The sequence below is a fragment of the Mya arenaria genome, chromosome 17 (assembly GCF_026914265.1).
Source record: "Mya arenaria isolate MELC-2E11 chromosome 17, ASM2691426v1".
Lineage (NCBI taxonomy): Eukaryota > Metazoa > Mollusca > Bivalvia > Myida > Myidae > Mya > Mya arenaria.
In genome coordinates this window covers 40,864,190-40,885,761 of record NC_069138.1, presented here as the reverse complement: position 1 = coordinate 40,885,761, position 21,572 = coordinate 40,864,190, and the positions used below count along the sequence as shown (strand labels likewise).

Genomic DNA, 21,572 nt, shown 5'->3' with positions numbered 1-21,572 from the left:
CATTCTAAGTTTCATTAAGCTAGCTTTGATACTTTTTAAGTTATGGCAAGACTGAGATTGTTTTTCAGTCAACAGCTATATTTTGAATTAGTCAAGGGTCATAACTCTGCATAACTTTGCCTGACGAAATGATTAAACTAATGTGCATAATCTCCATTTTACCCTCTATCCACAAACTGAGATCATGAACCTAGCTTTGATATGTTTTAAGTTATCACAGGACCAAATTGGCTATATTTTCGGTGAAACCGTTAGGGGACTGAGGAGATTTAGTCCTTATCTTATTTAGTAATGACATGTTGATCAAAATATTTCAAACCATTCTTGAAAAATCAATGGAAAGTTAAATATGAGTTTGTTTGCTGGTTACTAAGCCAGATAGTGTATGGATTACTGTACGAGAACAACACAAAATAAAAACAAGCATTCATTGGATCAATTATATAACGTTTTTATTTCAAAAATGCAAACTAATGTTGGCAACCTAAGTTGCAATGATAATTATTCCTTGCCAACATATGTTACCTACACACTTGGCATAGTAGAAAACATATGTTTAACATGAAAACTAGAAATGAAAATACTAATAAAAAACAGACATGTTTAACCATAAAGATGTTGACCAAACTGCAATCTTTCATACTAGATGGATATCAAATGGAAAGATGAATACGGGTTATTAGTCAATCACATAGCCAGATAGTGCGTGGATTATCATACAAGATAAGGCAATTTTCTATCACAAAATACAAATGAACATACATTTATACAACTTTTATAACCTTTTTTTTCAAAATTCTAAAGTAGAGTTTAACATTAGCTTATGTTAAAATCTGGCAATCAAAGTAATCTGTTAAACATGATAACTAAAAATAAAAATACTAAAAAATGTTTTACCATAAACATTTAAACATAATGATTAAAAATGAAAATACTAAAAAACATGTTTTTCTATAAACATTTTAATCATGAAAACTAAAAATGACAATACTAAAAAAACATGGTTTACTTTTACTGTTAAGTTGTTAACTTAAACATGAACATGAACATGATAACTTAAAATGAAGATACAAAAAAACGTGTTTTACCAAAAACATTGGAAAAAGTACACAAAACAAAAATAAATGAAACGGAAAGTCCCCAGGTCTTTTACCAACCACTTGCACCCTGAATGATACAAACATCTGGTTGAATAGGCTTCATGCATTGAAAACAATTCCAATGCAAGAGATCGCCAACATCTGAGTATATGGCACAAAGGTAAAATAAATGCCATCATAAAATCCACCGTACTTTACCTCTAATAACGGATTCTGATGTTTGGTGACCACATAATATTTTGGTATTATTTGAGGTTTTTTTATCTTTTATGAATAATGAAAGAATGCGTATAAATACACCAAGAGAATATTACAAACATGATTTTCTGGTCTTAAAAAGATTGCAAAGTAGGCCATTTTATGTCAGATTTCAGTTAAATACAGGCTCTTATAACTGTAAGGTATTTTCTGCCATTATTCTACATAACAGTAATCAGTAAGTAATGGGGTTTCAAATGATACCACAATTATAGAGTTAGGCTAACCCAAACCTTTCCCCTCACCAGGTAACAAAAACAAGTGTCCCCAACAATGCTAATTTGTACATTTACCTAGTCTTAAGATAAAAAAAGTCAGTCGGAACACAGTTCACAAGTAGTTCTTTTCTTCTTCCAAATGAACACACTGGTAGATTTATGACAGGAACACAACATTTACACAAAGCACCAAATATTCATATTTCCTCATACAGTTTTTTGTTTCTTCTTCTTTTGTTTGTCCTTCTTGTTTGTTGGTTTCTAAAATATAATAAAACAACAGTTAAAGAAAGAAAGAAAGTAAAACCAAAAGATTAATTGCGATTAAAGACACAAATTGTTTCATCTTTTACTTAGGTAGATAGATAGATCTTTTATTTCCTCCATAAATGAAGAGTTATATTTCCTCCACATTCATATATATTTATTTATAACATTGAATAAGCACTTGCAAGTTATGAAGATATAAAAGAACTTAGAAGCGTCTAAACAATATTTTACTCCAATATAAACCCCCACCCACCTGAGGTGGTCTTTTCTTCCCTCTGGGCTCTGGTGTCCCTCCACTCACAAACTTAACCTTAGTGCAGTTATTTCCCCCTGCTTTTGTGTCAACTACATGGTCACTAACTGTGTCCATCTTCTCAAACTCAAAGTCTGAATCCTCCTGGTCCTCGTCATTTTCATCTTCCGGTTCTTCTTCATTATCTTCATTGACTGCATCTGGCTCTTCAGCATCGTCATTGACTGCTTCCGGCTCTTCTTCAATATCATCATCATTTTCACTGTTGTCATCCTCTTTGAAATCACCAGCTGAAGATAGTGACACTGGTAATTAATGCTGATTTATAACAAGAGTTGTAACAGAGACAGCACTTTTGAGTATTCCGCCACATTTAAGTTTAGGGATTACAAAGATTTAGTGAAATATGCATGGATCACTGTAAAATTAGATTACCGGGTAAACGCAAAACCTTTTTCCAAATTAAAAGGGCAGAATTTGTATTACATGCCAGATAGAGTCATCATGCTTGATTGTTTAAAGTTTCTGTGCAATACATCTAGTAGTTGCTGAGTTATGGACTTACATATGCTTACATGAAAAAACAACTTAGCTATAACTTCTAAGTCTAATAATAAAGGGGCTAAATCTTTATTAAATGCAATACAGTGTTATCTAACTTGATCTATTAAAAGTTTAAATGGTTGGGAGCTCATATAAAAGTATTCAATGCAATTCATGATGTATATGGTTAGATATGGACTCAAAAGTGGTAACATGTAAAACCTTAACCACAATTTTGAAGTTGAATAGTAAAGTGTCATTATTTACATTAATGCAAAGTTATTTAACTTGGTTATTTGAGTAGGTTGGATGGTTGAATACCATTGCATAAAATCTCAATGCAACACATCAAGCAGTTTCTGAGATATAAACCTATGTGTGCTTACATGCAAAACCTTGACCAGAATTTCTAAGTCTATAAAATTATAAAGGCCTATAATGTGCACTTTACTCAAATTAGGTATATCTTACTTCATTAATTAAGTATGTTGGATAGTTGGGATGGGGAATACATATCTAAAGTTTAAATGCGCTTTGATAATGACTTAAAGGTGACTACATGCAAAACCTTAACCAAGGTGTGACAACATTCTTGTTGAAACCACACGTTTCCAAAAAAGATATGACAAGCTTAAAAGGGCACCATAAGGGTGTTTGTCGAATCCAGTTGACCAAGGAACATTTTATTATAGAAATATTTTTGCCAGATTGACACAGTTGTTCTGTCATTGTTAGCATGTGTATGGTGGACCAGGTTTCATGTTAAGTAAGTTTTTTTAAGTCATTGATCTGACAAAACTGTAGCTAATATCTAAAATTTAAGGTTGATAACTCTCGTATGATTCTCAAGATATAACTGGTTATTGAACTTGTCCAAGATATCATGCCCCTACACAGTCTGATCACATTTGATGATGTATGGACAAATAAGGGGATTAAAACAACAACCTCTTAGGTGAGAGGCGACACCTATAACACTCTCACCCTGCTGGAGATTGAAATCGACAACATCTTTAGTCTTAGGTGAGAGGCTAACACATATACAACTAGACCACTCTCACTATGGTAGGGATCAAACCAAAAACCTCTTGGATGGGCTGCCCACTCTTTATTCCACTAGACCACTCTCACCCTGCTAGAAATTGAAATCAACAACTTCTTTAGTCTTAGGTGAGAGGCTAACACCCATACAACTAGACCACTCTCACCATGGTAGGTATCAAACCAAAAACATCTTATGAGAGACACAGACACCTATACACTAAGACCATTCAACCCTGGTGGGGATTAAACAAACAACATCTTGGTTGAGAGGCAAACATTTAAACTACCTGACTACTCTCACCCTGGTGGGGATCATTACAAAACCATTTGGGTGAGGGGTAGACACCTATACCATTCAGATCATTCTCTCCCTGATGGAAACCAACAACCATTTGAGTGAGAGGCACCACTAGGCCACTCTTGCGCTAACAAGAGTATTTCAAGAGAGCTTTTCCATCCATCAAACCCCTTACCTGGGTATAGATCACTGAGACTATCAGCATCACTTATCTCCCCTGCCTCATTCTCCGCGTCGCCACCAAACTTTTTCCCTTTGATGTTATCAGGGTCCTGAGCCTTCCTACGTCCCCTTGGAGGCTTGTACTCCACACCCTGCCGCTGGCACTCCTCCCCTGGAAGAAAGGGACAGGTAAGTGGATTATTGCCAAGGTTAACTTTAAGGCTATTTCCAAAACCACAGCCACTACAACAATGTTAACAACAAGAACCATTTTGATTAAAAAAAATACCATTTTTGATGACTACTAGAATATGTATTAATACTATTTTATTAGATTGTATGAGTTGTATGAAAGGGAAAAAATTATCATATTATAGACTCATAACGAAATGAAAGAGAAGTTTGCGGTTGGTTTAATACATTTTAGAGAATGAGAATGTCCATGAAATGTTTTAAAGACTAACAGCACTTACAGTTACCAGTATCAGCATAGAACAGTAATAAATATAAGTAAGTTACTGAAAACTATTATGATCAGAATGGTGCAATTTGAAGTAAACCTAAAATATGTTGGCATGTCAAATTTTACATTATTTTGTATAAAAGTAACATGCAAGTACATACATCTGGCCATTGCCCTTTTGAACTTTGCCCCATTAACATGTCTCTCCACATGAGCTGGTGTTTTATTCACATGACTCAGTGTCAATACACAAAATAACTGGTGCCTGAAACAAATAGGAAAGGTTATAAAGGAAGTTAAAATATCTTACAATAGTTTATCATTTTAAGTCTTTCATAGAAGTTGTGGTTTAAATGCAAGAATGTACCAACTTGTTCACAACTAGTTTCCACTTTGATCTTGCTTATGCACCAGTCAATTGTTACCACGGCCCCGAAGATCAGTGGGATATACCGGGATAGCGATGGTAATGGGCCATTTTCTTACCTTCAGAGTTCCCCCACAGTGCCGAGTGAAAGGAGTGATTTTGTTTTCGGGCCGAAAATAGCAGGGAATTGGCCTAGTCCAAATAATTCTACGTTGACGGATTTTTTTTACGATTTTTGATATGGCAAATCCTTCACATACAAATTGTTTTGTATCAAAAGTGGGTAGTTATTCCGATCGGGATTCCAGGTTAAAGCATATATCATAAAAACAAGAAATATTACCAGGTTATGTTATTTTATATTAGTTCCGTACACAAAAATGTCATATCCTACGAATAATTATGAGTTTGATGTGTTTTTGTCAAAACACATCGATATATACATGAAGGGCACCTGCAAGGCTTCAGGGCACAATTTTAAAACAATCGGAACATTTCGGTCATGGCCGAGTTGTTACGATTGTATTTAAGAGGTCTATCTCGAAGCTTGTCAGTGGTGGCCGAGTTATTACGATTGGATTGAGTTGTTCCATTTGGCATAATTGTTGTCTGTATCAGGCAACTTTCGTTTTATTGGAAAGGTAAACAATGTGTTTCAATGCATTAAATGCTTGTTTTAAGCAATAACTTTTCACTTACATGGTTAAATATAAATATAAACCTTTATGATCAAATTCAACCATAAAATATTTCACTAAATACAATTTCAATATCTTTCAAACACCCCCGGTTTTTGCACAAACCCGTTTAGACGTTAGGGATTGAAAGAATCCCGTATAACACGTCTATTATTTTAGACTAGGAATGGGCCTTTCCTAAGATGTCCCCAGGATGCCCTGCATTTGGAGGGGATTTTACCAGCAGTTTGTCTCCAATTTTACCCGGGATTGGCTGGACCGAAAAAAGTCAAAGTCCCCCCTATTCCTTGACTGGAGGGAGGGGGGGGGGGAGGGTGACTACAATTAACTGATGCATTACATGTAATCATGAAATTTTCAAGCACAAAATAGTTTGGATTGAACAGTATTAAAACAAATTTGAATAAGTTTTAGTTGATGTGTTGTTACGCAAGAAAGCAGTTTTTAAATCTAATGGAAATACTTCAAGCCATACTCATGGTGCTTCTTAGAGCTGGGGACAAGGTGTGGTTTGTATTTTTCAAAATTCTGTTCCTGTCGAGCCTTCAACTTGAGATATTTCTTCCCCTGCACATAGCTGTTTACCGCATCTGCTCTACCTGGCATCTCATGTCCGGAGAGAGAACATTGGATCTAACGAAAAAAACACATTTCAAATCTGAAAGTTCTTCAACAGGATCAAACATTCAAAAATTCAACTTCCCTCATGTATAATCAGAGCAGGATAATTATGTGTTGTGAAATTATGCAAGTGTACTGTATAGAAATATGTCAGTCAGTCTTTGCAAATTCTTTTTAAAAAATTATCAAAAAAAATCACGTTTACCTTTCCAGACTCTTTGTCAAACGACAATGATGGATGTTTTGATATAAGTTTTTTTAACTGCTTTGACAGCTCCACACGCGGTATCATTTTGTAAACAGATTAGACGCTTATAAAAATGGTCAATAACTCAAGCGCTTTCGTTACGCCGATGCAAGGTGCGACGGATATCTTCGGCTTTGTTCGTCTAAAATTTCCTTGACGACTGGTGTAAGCAATATGGCTGCCGGATAGATATTTTTAATGAAATATTTTACTCTAATTGCCGATTCATTAAGTTAAAGGTAAATGAAATCCGTATTTGATCGGTTTAATTATTAATAACAACGAACGTAGCTACTGTTCTCTGTCGTAGTCTAAATAGAAATCTTTTGTTGATCGTACTAAATGAAGGCTGAATTAAAAAAATACAAAATGCCTTTTTTGGCAGTTGTGATTTCTATGATTAGACATAGCCCACAAGACTGATTGGCATTCATCATAAGTCTACTCATCCAGGCATAATTATTTAAAAAAGAAGCCATATTTACTTTTTTTGAAAGGTTGGCATCTGCACTCATTCATCTTTAAAAGTATAAGAAGGGTATCCCAAACTGTGATTTGAAACCTGTGCTTTCAGTTTAGACCTGCTGACATCGCCAAAATGGCATATCTATAAAAGCTTGCTCAGGGGCAAGGCTGTTGAAAGTGCCATATTCAGTTGACACTATACTTCTCCTTTTTTACCTTTTTGGGACTAGACTGGAACCCTCTAAACCTGAATGCAAATGACCTCGACAGGTTCCATTAATCCCCCATTACAATCAGTTGCTACTGAATTAATTCTGACACCCTTGAATTGACATTACAGTCACCATTCCATCTTTAATGTATAAACTCAACTAACAGTTATTGGGGACTGCAATATTAAACAATATTGTCAGAAAAATATCTTAATCACTCAACCTCCCAGGAAAAGAGGCTGCTCACTGATATCTCAAACACACACACACACACACACACACACACACACATCTGGCCAGTTCCCAGGAATAGAGGCTGCTCACTGCCACACATACCCAAAGTTAAACAGATTCCTACACCCAAAGATGACTGGCTTAATAATACTAATAGAATTATACAGCAGCATTTACAGAATCAGATTCACATTACAAATTGCATGTCCTATCGGTACATTGAACCTTCACACTACATGAAAATGCATTCATCTTTTTTTGTGGCAGGTAGAAAATGTCAGCTGTCAGACGTGCCCCTGTCCCACCACCAAATCCACCAGCTCTAAAAGGAGAAAATGGTAATTACAAATGTGATAACACTCTAAAGAATTGAATTGAATTATGTATACTTTAAAAAGTATCAGTGATCACATTTCTCCATATTTTGTGCATTATCATTAATGAACATACAGTTTTAGCAAAGTTTCTTTTTTGACATTGGGTCAATTAAAGTATTTTATTGATTTATGCCATGAACTCATTGTTTTGTTGCACTGCCTATATTACATGTGCAGACAGTTTGATATAGAATAAATATTTTATTTGGTGATGGTTTAATAATTATATGATTTGGTCAATGACTGATCTCCTTATAAATCTGTTTATGAATCACAGGCTCATTCAGAAACACACAGCAATGTCATATCAATGCACTGAAACATAGCCTATAAAGACCTTAGTTCTTTTTCCAGCAATTGACAAGTTGCCTGAGCTTAGAAGCAGTGACCTGGCCCTAGATAAGACCAAGCCTCTCCCCACATCACTGCAGAGTGACTTCCTGCCAGAGGATGTCCTTTTTGCCCTCACCCAACCTCCAAGCTCCCGCGACACGCTTGGTCCCCTCTCCAAGTACAGGAGTCTCAACACATCATCGGTATGTTATTGATTGTAATAGTGCATGGCAAATATTTCCTTGTTGTCTGAGTGCAAACAAAATTTACATGTCCTTAAAAGTAAATGTTTACATGTATTTTAAATTGACTACAAATAGAGGCAAAATGAATGTGTAACAAGGTATTCTATATGTTTATATTATCACTTCAACTGTCTGGCTATTGAGCTACTGCTTTTATAGTGGCCCGGTAGAGTGTCCGCCTGCAGAATGAGAGATCATAGATTTGATCTACACAGGAGACACATAACAATCTAATTTTACTGTAGTAAGAACAACTTTTAAGTTGATTTGGTGATGATCAATTAATAATGTATAGCTGTTGAAACTTATGTATGTAATCAGCTGAACAATGTACTATTGAACTAATGAAATCGCATACGAGAACATTAAACATTAAAAATGTTCTTAAAGCAATTAAAAAACGTCAAATGAAAAAGTATTTATTGTGGTTCAGCGTAGGTTTCTGTAAAGATAAGCCTTTCAAATCTTAAAATATCATTCCTACTTCAAATATCAGTCGAAAGCCCGCCCTCCACCTGCCAATGTTTGGAACAGTCAGAGGCGGGAGAAGTTTAAACATTTGACAGAAAACACAACCTGTACATGTGGCTCTGGCAAGGATATCTCCTTTTTGTACGATGTCCCTAAGCCAGACAAGAAGGCAGAAAGGCCGGACAACATCGACAAGAGCGTTGTCAGGAAAGATGCTTCTGAGTCTAGGCCTAAGGTAGGGTACAGATGGTTTCTTTTCCTTTGTATGTTAACGTGGTAAAATTATGTCCATTTTACATGACAATAGAAATTAATTTATTCAATTGATAAATTCATATTTTGGTAAAAACCTGATTTATATTGTTTGAGATGATATTAACAAGTACAGTAAAACTGCGATCGCTCGACGTCGCCAGGGACCGAGCCAAAACCTTGTGGGAACCGATGTTTCGAATGACCCGATTTTCAATTTTCCAGTTTGATATGAAATATCTTTCAGTGTATTTTAAGTTTGAAGTCGTCAAACAGACTGTTTACTAAGACACCGATTATGTGTTGCGTTGTGGAAATCGCTAATGTATTCAAAGGTTGGCGTAAACTTAATGTAAAACGCAAAAAAAAACCAATAAATGAATAAATAGAGATGTTTATTTTTACAAAAAAGCACATTTTCGTAACAAGCAACATTTGCATGACAGTACATATTGTGGCATTAGTCAGATTTAAGTTTCGCAAAATCAAGGATTGCTGATTGGCCCATCTTGTCGGTTTCGCGAAACTGTTCAATCGTAATGTGACGTGACAGCGTACAGAGCGTCTGAAGATCACGGTCAGCATCGGCAGTGAATTCAAAGAACCTTCTGACCACATCTAAGGCGTTAACTTCTCGTCATTAACTTCTCATAATTATCATCTTAAATGCCCATATCAACTAATATCGGTCATGCGTTAACAGTGAAAAACGATTTTTTACACCTTATCAAATTGCCTTTCAACTGTCATTGCAATTTTTACAACTTGCAAAAATTTTAACACCTAGCAATTGCTTGTTAATTTTGGAACACGCATTCGGGAAAAAGTGTGAAATTATGTCCTCGAGGGAGCCATAAGGTTTTGTGCACAATTTTTGTACTTGGGACCGAGGATATTGCTCGACTGCTCGACATAATTAGGTTTCGATGCAGCGTGGGTATATTTTATATGAAAATAGAAGGAAAAAAGTTCGGGACCAAGCTCCGACCTCGAGGGAACGCAGGTTCTCGAACGACCGCTTGTTTGAGGGAACGCAGTTTCACTGTAGTTTAAATTGATGAGTCACTTTGCTTTACCACTATTTCTTTTCTTTAATTTTTTGTAAAGCATTGAATTTGTTGACAAATATAACATGTTCAAATTGTGCCACAATTCAAAATATATTTAAGATATCCAATAGAGTGACATATTTTTGGTTTCAGGTTCTTCAGTTGCCAGACACATTGATCCCAGAAGAGTATCATGTCGTGAAGAACAAAGGAGTGCTGGGCATAGAACACCATGAAGAGTGGGTCACAGATTATATGTCATTGGCTTTTAATAAAATTAATAATGATTTTGGCAATCTTTCATTATAACCCATATATTTCATGCTACAGGGTACCATTTTAAGCAGTTAAAATGTAGTGATTTTAACAGATTCATTAACATATTTTATATAGGCTGCATTTGGTATTTGTTTTCATGACTCGAAAAGAATAGGAAGGTTGATATATCATGCATCATATAATGCATCATTAGAAAATTTGTATTTCTTATTCTAATTAATTCTTTTACAGTAAATACAGCACACAAGTGGACGATCATGTGAAGCATTTAGTCATATTTCCATCCATGTAAGTAATGGAGATCGTGTGAAGCCTTTAGTTATATTTTCATCCATGTAAGTACTTGTAATCATGAGAAGCATTTAGTCATTCTTTGATTCAAGATACTTATTGAGAAAAGACAAAGCCCTGTATTTACACAATACAAACATCCTCACTGCATCCTCACTTCTTCCCAGTCCACAAGGACGTTACATTCTGTTTGTGGTAAATGAGGATAATAGACAACATACATGTAGCATCTTTATAGCCATTTAGCTGATTTGTTAAACTGAAACCAAGGTCGTTTAGAGTGAACTCATATGTCATGTGAGTTGTGTATAAAACATGAAAGTTGTTTTACAGGAAGCCATCCAGCAGATATGAGGTCGTGCAGTTGAAGGCCACAATGGAGGAAATGTTGGAGCGGGCCGGTGTCAATGACGTGGAAATTGAGATCAAGGGACCCACACAGGTACTGGGGGATGGGAATAGGTACTCTGTAAGGTCAGGATTGGGGTCAATGACATGGTAATGCACCAGTCAATTGTGACAACGGCCCCCCAAGGTCCGGGGGTATACCGGGGATAGCCCGGGAAATGGGCCGTGTTTTTACCTTCCCGGTGGCCCCGCAGTGCCGGGTGAATGCGGTGGTTTTGTTTTCGCGTCAAAAATAGAGGGGAATATGCCTCACTTAGGGTCCCTGGGGTGCGGGGGCATGTGATTTTACCATCAGTGCATCCAAGCAGGGCGGGTGTTTTACCCGGGCTTGGCTGGACCGAAAGTCAAAGTCCCTGCTATTCCCCGGACCTGGAGGGGCCGTGGTTACAATTGACTGGTGCATAATTGAGATCAAGGGATGGACACAGGTACTGGGGGGCTGAGATGTGTATGCTGTTAGGCAGGGGTTGATTGCATAGAAATTGATTTCACGGGACCTACACAGGTGTAGGGGGCTGGGCATTGGTATGCTGTGAGGAAGGGGAATTGTTGGAGTGGGCTTGCGTCAATGACGTGGAAATATTGATCAAGGGACTGATACAGGTACTGGGGGGGGGGGGGGGGGGGGCTGGGATGTGTACGCTGTTAGGCAGGGGTTAATGGCATGGACATTGAGATCAAGGGGTACACTGTAAAGTAGGGAAAATTTAGAAAGACTTGGGTAAACTATCAGATACTTGAAGTTGAAGGGGGATTATGGAAGGGAGAGGGATAATGGCTGAGGATGGGACAGGGAAAGGGGGAGAAATGTTTGAAAATGGCTAACGTAATTGCCGTAACATAGGTTGCCTACACCACTCTGATGTGTTCAATTATGTATTTGCATTCTACTGAATACATCCTTTCATCTTTTTAGATTCATTCTGACAATTGTGCATTTCAATGATTTAAATCGACATTCTCGTCACTGTTTGAAATAATGTAATGGCTATGGTCAGTGTATAATAAATTGTGCTGCACAAGTATTAGTGTATACATGTGTTTGGAATATTTTGGCTACTCAGCTGAATAACTCTGAGAGACAAGGTTTGAAATACTGTTGTAATTTATAATATTACAGGGCTTTTTCACAGGTCTTCACAAGTATACTTGTAATATATATGATATCTGGCCCATACTTGTTTTTTATCACTTCACAGATGTTTTTAATTATTGCATTATCACATTCTCATTTGCTTTATTGTCACAATTGTGGTAAACCACTATTAAGTTTTGTCTTGCTTGACTATTTAAAAAAAAAAAAAAGACGACGTATTGTCATGGTGTTGGTGTTGTTGTCGTCTGTGTAGTGCAAACTCTTTTACCTTTGAAATAACTCAAAAACTGTTAACTAATATATATTCAAATAAAACTAAGTACTCATGTCTGAAGAGACAGTATACTCATGTATAGCGAGGCCCATAACTCTGGTTTTAACATAAACATCCTTGTTAACTTTAAATCTGTATTGCTAGAGACATTTGTGATAGGCAGTATTTCTATCCAGCTGTGAGACAACTGTTTCAGCTTTACATGTTTTATATTAATATATGAGTCTCAAAATGTTACAAAATAGTTCATCTTTTAAAGTTAACAATGATGGTGTTAACAACTTTGTTAACTTTAGCAAAGTTCTGAACAATCGGTTAAATTCTTCCCTTGTTGTAGATGCACAACCTGCTTGAGCTTATCAAGAAGGAGCAGAATATCTACAACATCGTGTTTCACGAGCTCATCAGGCAGGCCTCCATCGAGTGTGTAGAGAGGGGCGAACTGCTGGCTGACTTGAGGGGAAAATACAGCAACCTGCTTAACAAAGTGCCGCAGCAGATTAAGAGGTAAGTACATGAGGCAAGTTGAATGGATCTGAGGAGAGCGGTAGGTGTTTGTGAGATGGACTACAAAGGGAGGGTGTGTGTGGAACATAGTGACTTTTGATTGCCCTGAGAGGGGAATCAGTAGCAACCTGTTCAACAAGGTTGCCAAGCAGATTCAGAGATGAGTTAAAGAAGATTGACCAGGGGAGTGGTGGGTTAGTTTGGAGAACAAGGGAGGTAAAGGAGGGGCGTGGTGGGTTAGAGGTGGAGACAGTGAAGAGTAGGGTGAATGGCTTTTGATCTGCAGGTGTTATAGAGCGACCTGTTGGAATTATCAGGACTACAACAAGAGCCGAGTTCGGGTAAAGTTGTGGTTGGTGGTGTAGGTCTGTTGCTTTGAAGAGAGGTAGTGTGTGGAGAATCTTCCGTAAGAAGGCAGGTGGGCAAAGGGGGCTAAAAATCCAACAGCAGTTTTTGTACTCTGAGGGGCCATCTTATTTGATATTTTTTTGTTATTATATTTCAGCTTGCATGAGGAGGTGATGGCCCAAAGAGCCCTGGACAGACGGCTCACAGAGGAACTCATGCGGTTCAAGTCCACCATCTCAGTCCTTACAAGGTAAGGTTTGTCAAAGTTTTGTTAAAATCCATGTATATTTTTTGCATTGGGAAGAATATTGATTTGTAGTATAAACGACCAAAACTTGCTCCATTTATAAGCCAAAAAAATACCATAAAAATGTTGTTTGTTTTTTAACAAAAATACACATTCAATACGAATGATTGCATCTGTACCATGTGTTATGTCTTTCTGTTAATTTACTCTGATTTTTTTCTAGACTAACCTAACACCCTACAGTGAGCTGTTTTTTTCTCTATTCTCTAATCAATAATTTTCTGAACTGACCTGGTTGTCTCTGTCTCCCCCAGTGAGCTGTTTTCTTCTATTTTTCTTGTACTGTTGTTTTTTCTGGACTGGCCTGTTGACCCCAAACCCAACAGTGGGCTGCCTCTTTTCAGTGAACTGTATTAGCCTGTTTAACTTGTTGACATCATAACCCCAAAGTGAGCTGTGTGTTTCTCTATTTTTCTTGTACTGTATTGCTCTGGACTGACCTGTTACTTGTCTTACCCACAGTGAGCTGTCTGAGGTGAAAGAACATGACAAGAAGGTCACCATTGAGGCTCAGCAGGCTCAGGAAGATGTACGTATAAACTTGCTCATTCCATTCATTAAAGGTCATTTTGAAAATTCTATAATGGCAATGATTTTGATAAAAAGAATCCAGACAGAAAAAAGCTACGGCAAAAGTTAACAACTGTTATCCACCTAAATTTCAAACTTGGGAAACGTCACAATATTTTACAGTTAAAGAAGGCATTGAGTGATGCAGAAAAAAGTTCCAGTCTGCTGGAGGAATATCATGACCTGTACGAGCTTCAGAGACGTCGCCTCGAAATCCTGGTCAACAATCTCACCAATGAACGGGAAATCTGGAGTACTGCTGCTTACTGCCTTGCCATGAAGGTTAGTAGGGAATAGGTTTGGCAAGGCAAGGGAAGAGGCAAGGGAAGGAAGGTTGGGCATTAATTAGTCTCAGTCTTGGAAGAGGTCGAAGAAACTGCTTAAGACATTTGTCCCCTTAATCCAGGGGGCAGATAGCTAGTTGCTGCCACTTAAGTTTACATGTATTGTATATTACATTAGATTATTTAATGCAGAATTACTGGTGTTCCAATGCTATAGTATCTTCATGTTTAATTAAATAGCAGATTTATCATCATAAATTAAATACATTAAGCCGTTTCTTTTACTTAAGTTATGCTGTGCCATGAAGGTGAGTTGGTAGGTATATTTGGGGTGGTACGGAATTATGTTCACCAGATGATCAGTACAAACTTCAGCAGCATCACCCCAACATCCAAGCTAACAATAAAACATTAGATATGGAGCCATAAAATTCAGTGTGTTTTCATTTGAGTAGTTGGGTGGTCAGACAATAAAACACCCTGATTGACGATTGTGTGATCACTGCAGCTAAGGTTTGAAAACTTTACAATATGGGCAAAACAGGTAACTATTGTTAGTAATTTGCATTGGTAAATATTTTGCAGTGCATTGTCAATCTTGCAGCAAAATAAGTGATATATTAGATCAAGGTTCTTTCTACATTGCACTTGTTGTGTGTGTTTCAGGTGACTGAGGAGGCCCAGCTGACCACGGCCAAGCGTCTCCATGTCAGTGAGAAAGCATGGGCAAAGCTGGCCAACCACTTCACCATCCTGCTCAGTGATAAAGATACAGACCTCATCACTAAAGTCCAGGTATGGTGTGCGGGACTTCATTTTACAAATATGGCAACACTATATTAATCCACTTGATTATATGATGCTATGTGAGCCTGTGGGCATATAATATGGGAAAAAATGGAGTTCCCGACTTTTTGACCACAAACCAAACTCCGACCTCAGAAAGAAGAGATGTGTATTAGCCCTAGGCATTAATTGGTGGATATCATCCTGTAATGATATTTGGCTCCATATTTCGGACCCATGTAGAACGCAAGCTGGACATGGTCGAGGAGTTCAGTATCTCCCTCTGACATCAGAAGGAAGAGATGTGTATTGGCCCCCGGCATTAATTGGTTGATATCGCCGTGTAATAATAATTGCCCCCATATTTCAGACCCATGTAGAACGCTGGCGGGACATGGTCGAGGAGTTCAGCATCACCCTCCGACATCGCGAGGAGGAGATGAGAAAACAGTTACGCGTGCTGGCTCCGGGAATTGAATGGTGGCTGAAGGAACTCAGGAAATGCTTGTAAGTATATTTACTTTAGGTTTTCTTGGCTAACTACATTATAATGTAATAGGATATATCATCTGTTATTGAAGACTTTCTGTATGATTTTCAAAATGTACATGAATGTTGTGAGCTTTTCTTATGATTGACTTTTTATACATTTTAGTTATCCTGAAAGCTGTGTTCAATATTTATTATTTCTTTAGCTAATAAACATCTCCTTCTCCTTCAACTGTACTCTAGCTGTTTGACCAAGTATTTTAAACATGTTAATCAAGTTCTTACCTATTTATGTTACTTGTACTAAATTCCTGATGTTATATCCATGTTCCTCATCATACTTCCTGTTTGTTTTCACGGCAAGGTATGGGTAAGGCTTCTCCACTGCTTATTTTAAAGAGCTTCAATATTTTAACCTTGTTATGTCATTCAAATTTTTAAGCTTGCATTAATTTTGAAACTTAAAAGTCATTTTGGTAAAAGGAATTTTTAGATATTTTACTGATTTCTGTGCCTGATTTTTAACCAGGTCTTCAACGAAAACCAGGTTATTAGAATGAGGTTGTCGTTGGGCGGGTGGGCGGATGGGCTGGCGGGCTTCAAACATTGGTTTCTGTTCAATAACTTTAGTTAGCATTGATAGATATTGATGAAACTTGGTGTGTAGGTAGCTTATGGGAAGAGCTAGCTTGGGATTTTTTTTTTTGGGGGGTGGGGCTAAGGTCAAGGTCACTGTTACTAAAAATAGAAAAATGGTTTCCACCCAATAACTTTAGCATTGATAGATATTGACGAAACTTGGTGTGTAAGTTGCTTATGTGAAGAGCTAGCTTGGGATTGCTTTTGAGTGGGGAGGGGCTAAGGTCAAGGTCACTGTTACTTAAAATAGAAAAATGGTTTCTGCCCACTAACTTTAGTTAGCATTGACAGATATTGATGAAACTTGGTGTGTAGGTAGCTTATGTGAAGAGCTAGCTTGGGATTGCTTTTGAGGGGGGAGGGGCTAAGGTCAAGGTCACTATTACTTAAAATAGAAAAATGGTCAAGGTCACTGTTACTTAAAATAGAAAAATGGTTTCTGCCCAATAATTTTAGTTAGCATTGACTGATATTGATGAAACTTGGTGTGTAGGTAGCTTATGTACAGAGCTAGCTTGGGATTGCTTTTGAGGGGGGTGGGGCTAAGGTCAAGGTCGCCTGTTACTAAAAATAGAAAAATGGTTTCTGCCCAATAACATAAGTTAGCATTGATAGATATTGATGAAACTTAATGTGTAGGTAGCTTATGTGAAGAGCTAGCTTGGAATTGCTTTTGAGTGGGGAGGGGCTAAGGTCAAGGTCACTATTACTAAAAATAGAAAAATGGTTTCCGCCAACAGTAATTTTCAGTTACGTCTCTTTTTGATAAAAGTAAAGATAAAGTCATACAACAAATTAATTGGCTATAATTTCTGATTGCCCATGACGAAAACCTGGTTTCGTCGCATTGCGGCGCTTCTAGTTTTGTTTTGTTGTTGTTGTTTTTTAAACAAATAAGATGCACACTGCTTTCATAAACAAACAGAATATCAGCTGCTTATAAAACTAATGTTTTTCTTTAGTGTTTGACAAATTATATAATATGTATCCATCGTGTTCAGAAAACTTGCTTTCATACTTGGATTTGTCACATTGCTTTGAAATAATGGTGTATTTATAGAATATGATTGTTGAAAGTTTGTTATTGATATTTTCTGCCTATCTAATCTGTTTAGATCACCAATTGTGTGAGTATTGTCCACCAAGCCCATCGATATATTCTTTTCTCTTCATCTTTGTAAAAGTTTAAAACCGAACCTTTTCTGCCTGGAATGCTTTGTATGCACCTGTGGCCTATAAATTGGAGTTCAATTTGAATACTTATGTATAAGCAGGTCCACAGCAAATAGAATTTTCTCTTCTTTTCTTTCTAAAATCATGCATCCAGTTTGGGTGTATAAGTTATATAGATAAGATTCCACTCTCTCATCACAACATAATCTGACTGTGATTGAATTCTAGGGGCGTAGCTTCCTATAGGCCGTGTAGGCCGCGGCCTACACAATTTTCGGAAAAATAATAAAAATAAATGCCAAATCTGCAATAAAAACTTAATTAATATATCGGACACCAGGTATTTCAAATCTATCGTTTTCCTTTTCACTAAAATACACATGCATACGACATTAATGTTACGTATATGATTTGTCGAAATGTGCATACCAGTAGTCTGCACTTTGACGCTGTTCATTACATAAAACATTTATTAAAGGTAAAACATATTGATATCGTTACTCTCATTAATTTTTTTACAACAAAGAACTATACGCTAAAACGCACCCAAGACCACCTAGCTAAAACGAAATCCCGGGGATGCATGCCCTCGTGACCCCCCCCCCCTCCTCCTCAGAAAGTGGCCTACACATACCGTAAATGACTGGGTATAAGACGATAGGGGGTATTAGACGCAGGGAAAAAAATCTGTGAAAAATCCGAGAAAAAAACTTTTAATCTATGTTTTTGGTTAAAAGACGCATAGAAAAAATGTCAAAATCGTCCGGCATTTTCAGCCACCATGTTTGTTGACAGTGACAAAAAATATTTTTTCGTGAAAATGGCGATGGTTATCTTTAAAACCATACTGTCGAGAATGAAAAGTTATGTTAAGCAAAAAAAATATTTTGACAGTGCCCAACTTTGCTTTTTTATATGTAAGTTTGATTATTGTTTAATTCAATTTATTATTCAAAATAATATTGAATACCGTAATTCACAAGAGTTCGGACACCATAAATTAATTATTTTTTTCGCTCTCCGAATACATAGAAAATTATCATTTTTACATTTTATTTACATGTTTGTATAACCTGCCTTTTTTCTTCATGTTTGCTTTTTACCACTTATTAATTTATCCGTAGTAATCAATGGTCATAAACTTATTTATTACGCCTATAAGTGTAAATCCTTCATGAAGTTAATTAAAACACCATTTTATACATGCACTGAACTGAATAAACACATTCTATCGGCTTCAGATCAAAGAGTCACACTGTGTGACGTCACATAACTTACAGTTATGCCCACGAGGATCTCGTGGAGAGCATGGACATTGCTATGCAGGATTAATGTATAACTGTACGATTATTGCTTCATATAGTCTATAAGTGTGGTACAAGTTTGAAAGCTTATTGGCAGATCGTTTTACAAACATGCCATGTCGATGTTTTCTTAATCCCTTGATTGCCCTTGTTGTTTCTTTAATCCTCCAATAAATATATCACACTTCCTTTTCAACAGGCAATAAATCGTTTAGGATGGGTAGTAACTAATTAAATTGTCACCGTGGTGTATACGGTTAGGTAATCTAGCCAGGCAGTGTAAAGATAAAAATCAATATTCTTCGTCTGTGAAACTTGGTAACTATGAAAGTTATGATTGATGTCCTTTGGGTGTCCGAAAATTAGGTACGCAAAATAAATTATTTTGGGAAATAATTATGGGTGTCCAAATATAAAATATTTTTGTTGAAATTATAAACGTCTTACGATATACCGTATCCCGATCTTCAACTGCCGTTTTAACCCGTATATACTCGATCAATATGACGCGAGTAACATCCCTTTCTACATAAATCTAAACAAACTCTCGGCTTGAAATTGACATCAGAAAAAAAGTTCAAAAAATTGTTACTGGGTATTATACGCAGGCATTTTTTTGCATCAAAATCTGAGGGAAAAAAGTGCGTCTAATACCCAGTCATTTACGGTATACTTTCGTCAAGCTACGCCCCTGAATTCAGTATTTAAATAAACCTGTTAGGTAGATCATGTCCCCAATAGAGATTCTTGGAATCGATATAAATCGTTAGATGAGGTTTACTTGTAATATTTATCTTGGCAGTCTAGCTTTGTAGAGTAGAATCTAGAATGGTGTTGGAATCATTGCAGAATTATCACACAAGTGTGCTTCTTGACTCGTTAGTTCAACCACCAGGGCTGTCACCTCTCCCAGAGTGCCACATCTTCATAGAAATATTCACCACATTTTAGATGTGACTATCAGTCAATAGTGTTTCACATGCTTTGATTGCAGGAAAGTTTAGATACACTCATAAAAAACTTACTGAAGATTAGTTGGCGAATATTTGGATTTTTCATTTACACTGAAACAATTTAGTTCATCCAATGTTAAGATGCATGCTTCTCTATAAACCTTAGTGAAACAAGGTGCTCAACATGATGCACAGTTCAGTGTTTTTGTTGTAACTGCTGTTTGCAAATGAAACTAGCATATATAGTGTATTTCGTCAATCAGTTAATAAAAAACCCATCCAAAAACCAAAGAGGCAGTCATTTGAAAAACTCCAAGACCAGTTTTGATCTTTTAGCTCAAAGAAATTCGACTAAAACAGGGCTGTCCTTGTGAGGATTATTTAGAGCTACGATTTAATTGGTCAGTTGATGTAAAACCAATGCAAACTGTACACGTATGGATCCTGTGTTAGGGACTATGTCTTTAGTGTCTAGTTCATGGTGATACATAATAATATATGCCAAAATGCTGATGACTGCAGTTCATAATCTTTGATGCAGGAAGTCTATTGGCAGGTTGTAGGTGTTGCAATTGATTTGAAATTCATGTGTCCAATTTGGGCGGGAATAAAGCCAAGATCATTGAGTGCATCAATGACTTGAAGTGCTAATTTCATTTGCAAACAGTTTAATTACACTATGTAGACAATATATGAAAAATAATAAAAGCTTTTGCAACTAGTCAACCCAATAAAATGTTTTGTAATGTTAAGTATGATGAAATGATTAACATTTGTTTATTTCATCACTTACTCTGATAATTAGTGAAATTGCAATTTCAGCACAAAGGATTTAAATTACACTGAACTTGCAGTATTTGTATTTGTTGTTTGTTTCCAAAGTAAATATCACTAACATGACTGTATGATGAACAAGTTTACTCCCCATTCCAGCACCAAGGATGGACAGTTTGTGCGCGCTCCTGATGAGAAGGAACAGCGTGGCCTACTGGAGGAAATGAGAAAGTGGGAAGAGGTTGGCATACGTTTCATATCACTTGAATAAATAGAATTTATTCACAACAGTGTTATTTCCACAAATGGAAGCAAGTTTGTGCCAACGCTCTATTAAGTAAGGGGAAAAGGTGGGGTAGATTTCACTCTTATCCGCCTTAACCCTTTTTAGTAGGGATGGCAACGAGTACCCGAGTACTCGATCGAACGTCCGAGTACTCGAGTACCAAATCACTACTCGAGTACCAAATCACTACTCGAGTACTCGGAAAAAAAAGAAAAAAATCTATAAAAATCACCAAATACACGATTTACAGACAAAATATCAGATCTGGTTAGTTGCCAAGAGGACAATTTACGGTCACTCTAATCCCCGCTGTGTACACAATTGACCTCAATCAATTAGATGACAGTTGTTGTGATAGTTGCAAACTGTCAACAAAGGACCCCTATTTCAAATTAGCACTGATGTCAATAAGCGAAGTTTTGATAGCAGTACTTTCACCTACACAATTCTATTGTATACCAATTAGAGACCTTTTACCAAACAATGGACGCTAACGAGCGAAAGAGTATCGACCGTTACGAGAATTGATTTCTTAATGGGCGTATTTTAACTATTTTTGCAATGATTATCACAATTGATTGGTTGATATTTTAAATCAAAAATTATGAATACTAATGAGGTAAA

General features: G+C 36.8%; 2 protein-coding genes across 6 annotated transcripts in view; one reads left to right on the top strand and one right to left on the bottom strand.

Annotated features, from left to right (window-relative positions):
- Positions 1 to 435: 435 nt before the first annotated feature.
- LOC128223965 (surfeit locus protein 2-like) lies at positions 436 to 6,656 on the bottom strand. The gene is made up of 6 exons (XM_052933508.1): positions 6,501 to 6,656; positions 6,150 to 6,307; positions 4,771 to 4,874; positions 4,160 to 4,318; positions 2,100 to 2,389; positions 436 to 1,837 (listed from the first exon to the last, which is right to left on the bottom strand). The coding sequence occupies exons 1-6, from the start codon at positions 6,585 to 6,587 to the stop codon at positions 1,784 to 1,786; spliced, it is 852 nt and encodes a 283-aa protein (XP_052789468.1). The 5' UTR covers positions 6,588 to 6,656; the 3' UTR covers positions 436 to 1,783.
- A 36-nt stretch (positions 6,657 to 6,692) lies between these two features.
- LOC128223964 (axonemal dynein light chain domain-containing protein 1-like) overlaps positions 6,693 to 21,572 on the top strand; it is a 28,070-nt gene continuing 13,190 nt past the window's right edge. For all 5 annotated transcript variants that reach the window (XM_052933507.1, XM_052933506.1, XM_052933505.1 and 2 more), the window contains exons 1-14: positions 6,693 to 6,781; positions 7,721 to 7,791; positions 8,185 to 8,366; positions 8,905 to 9,114; positions 10,334 to 10,419; positions 10,691 to 10,747; positions 11,084 to 11,192; positions 12,866 to 13,035; positions 13,541 to 13,633; positions 14,153 to 14,219; positions 14,384 to 14,542; positions 15,211 to 15,339; positions 15,701 to 15,837; positions 20,822 to 20,903. In XM_052933507.1, the coding sequence (XP_052789467.1) occupies positions 7,728 to 7,791; positions 8,185 to 8,366; positions 8,905 to 9,114; positions 10,334 to 10,419; positions 10,691 to 10,747; positions 11,084 to 11,192; positions 12,866 to 13,035; positions 13,541 to 13,633; positions 14,153 to 14,219; positions 14,384 to 14,542; positions 15,211 to 15,339; positions 15,701 to 15,837; positions 20,822 to 20,903 (1,545 nt within the window). In that variant the 5' untranslated portion in view covers positions 6,693 to 6,781; positions 7,721 to 7,727. The remainder of the gene's footprint in view (positions 6,782 to 7,720; positions 7,792 to 8,184; positions 8,367 to 8,904; positions 9,115 to 10,333; positions 10,420 to 10,690; positions 10,748 to 11,083; positions 11,193 to 12,865; positions 13,036 to 13,540; positions 13,634 to 14,152; positions 14,220 to 14,383; positions 14,543 to 15,210; positions 15,340 to 15,700; positions 15,838 to 20,821; positions 20,904 to 21,572) is intronic.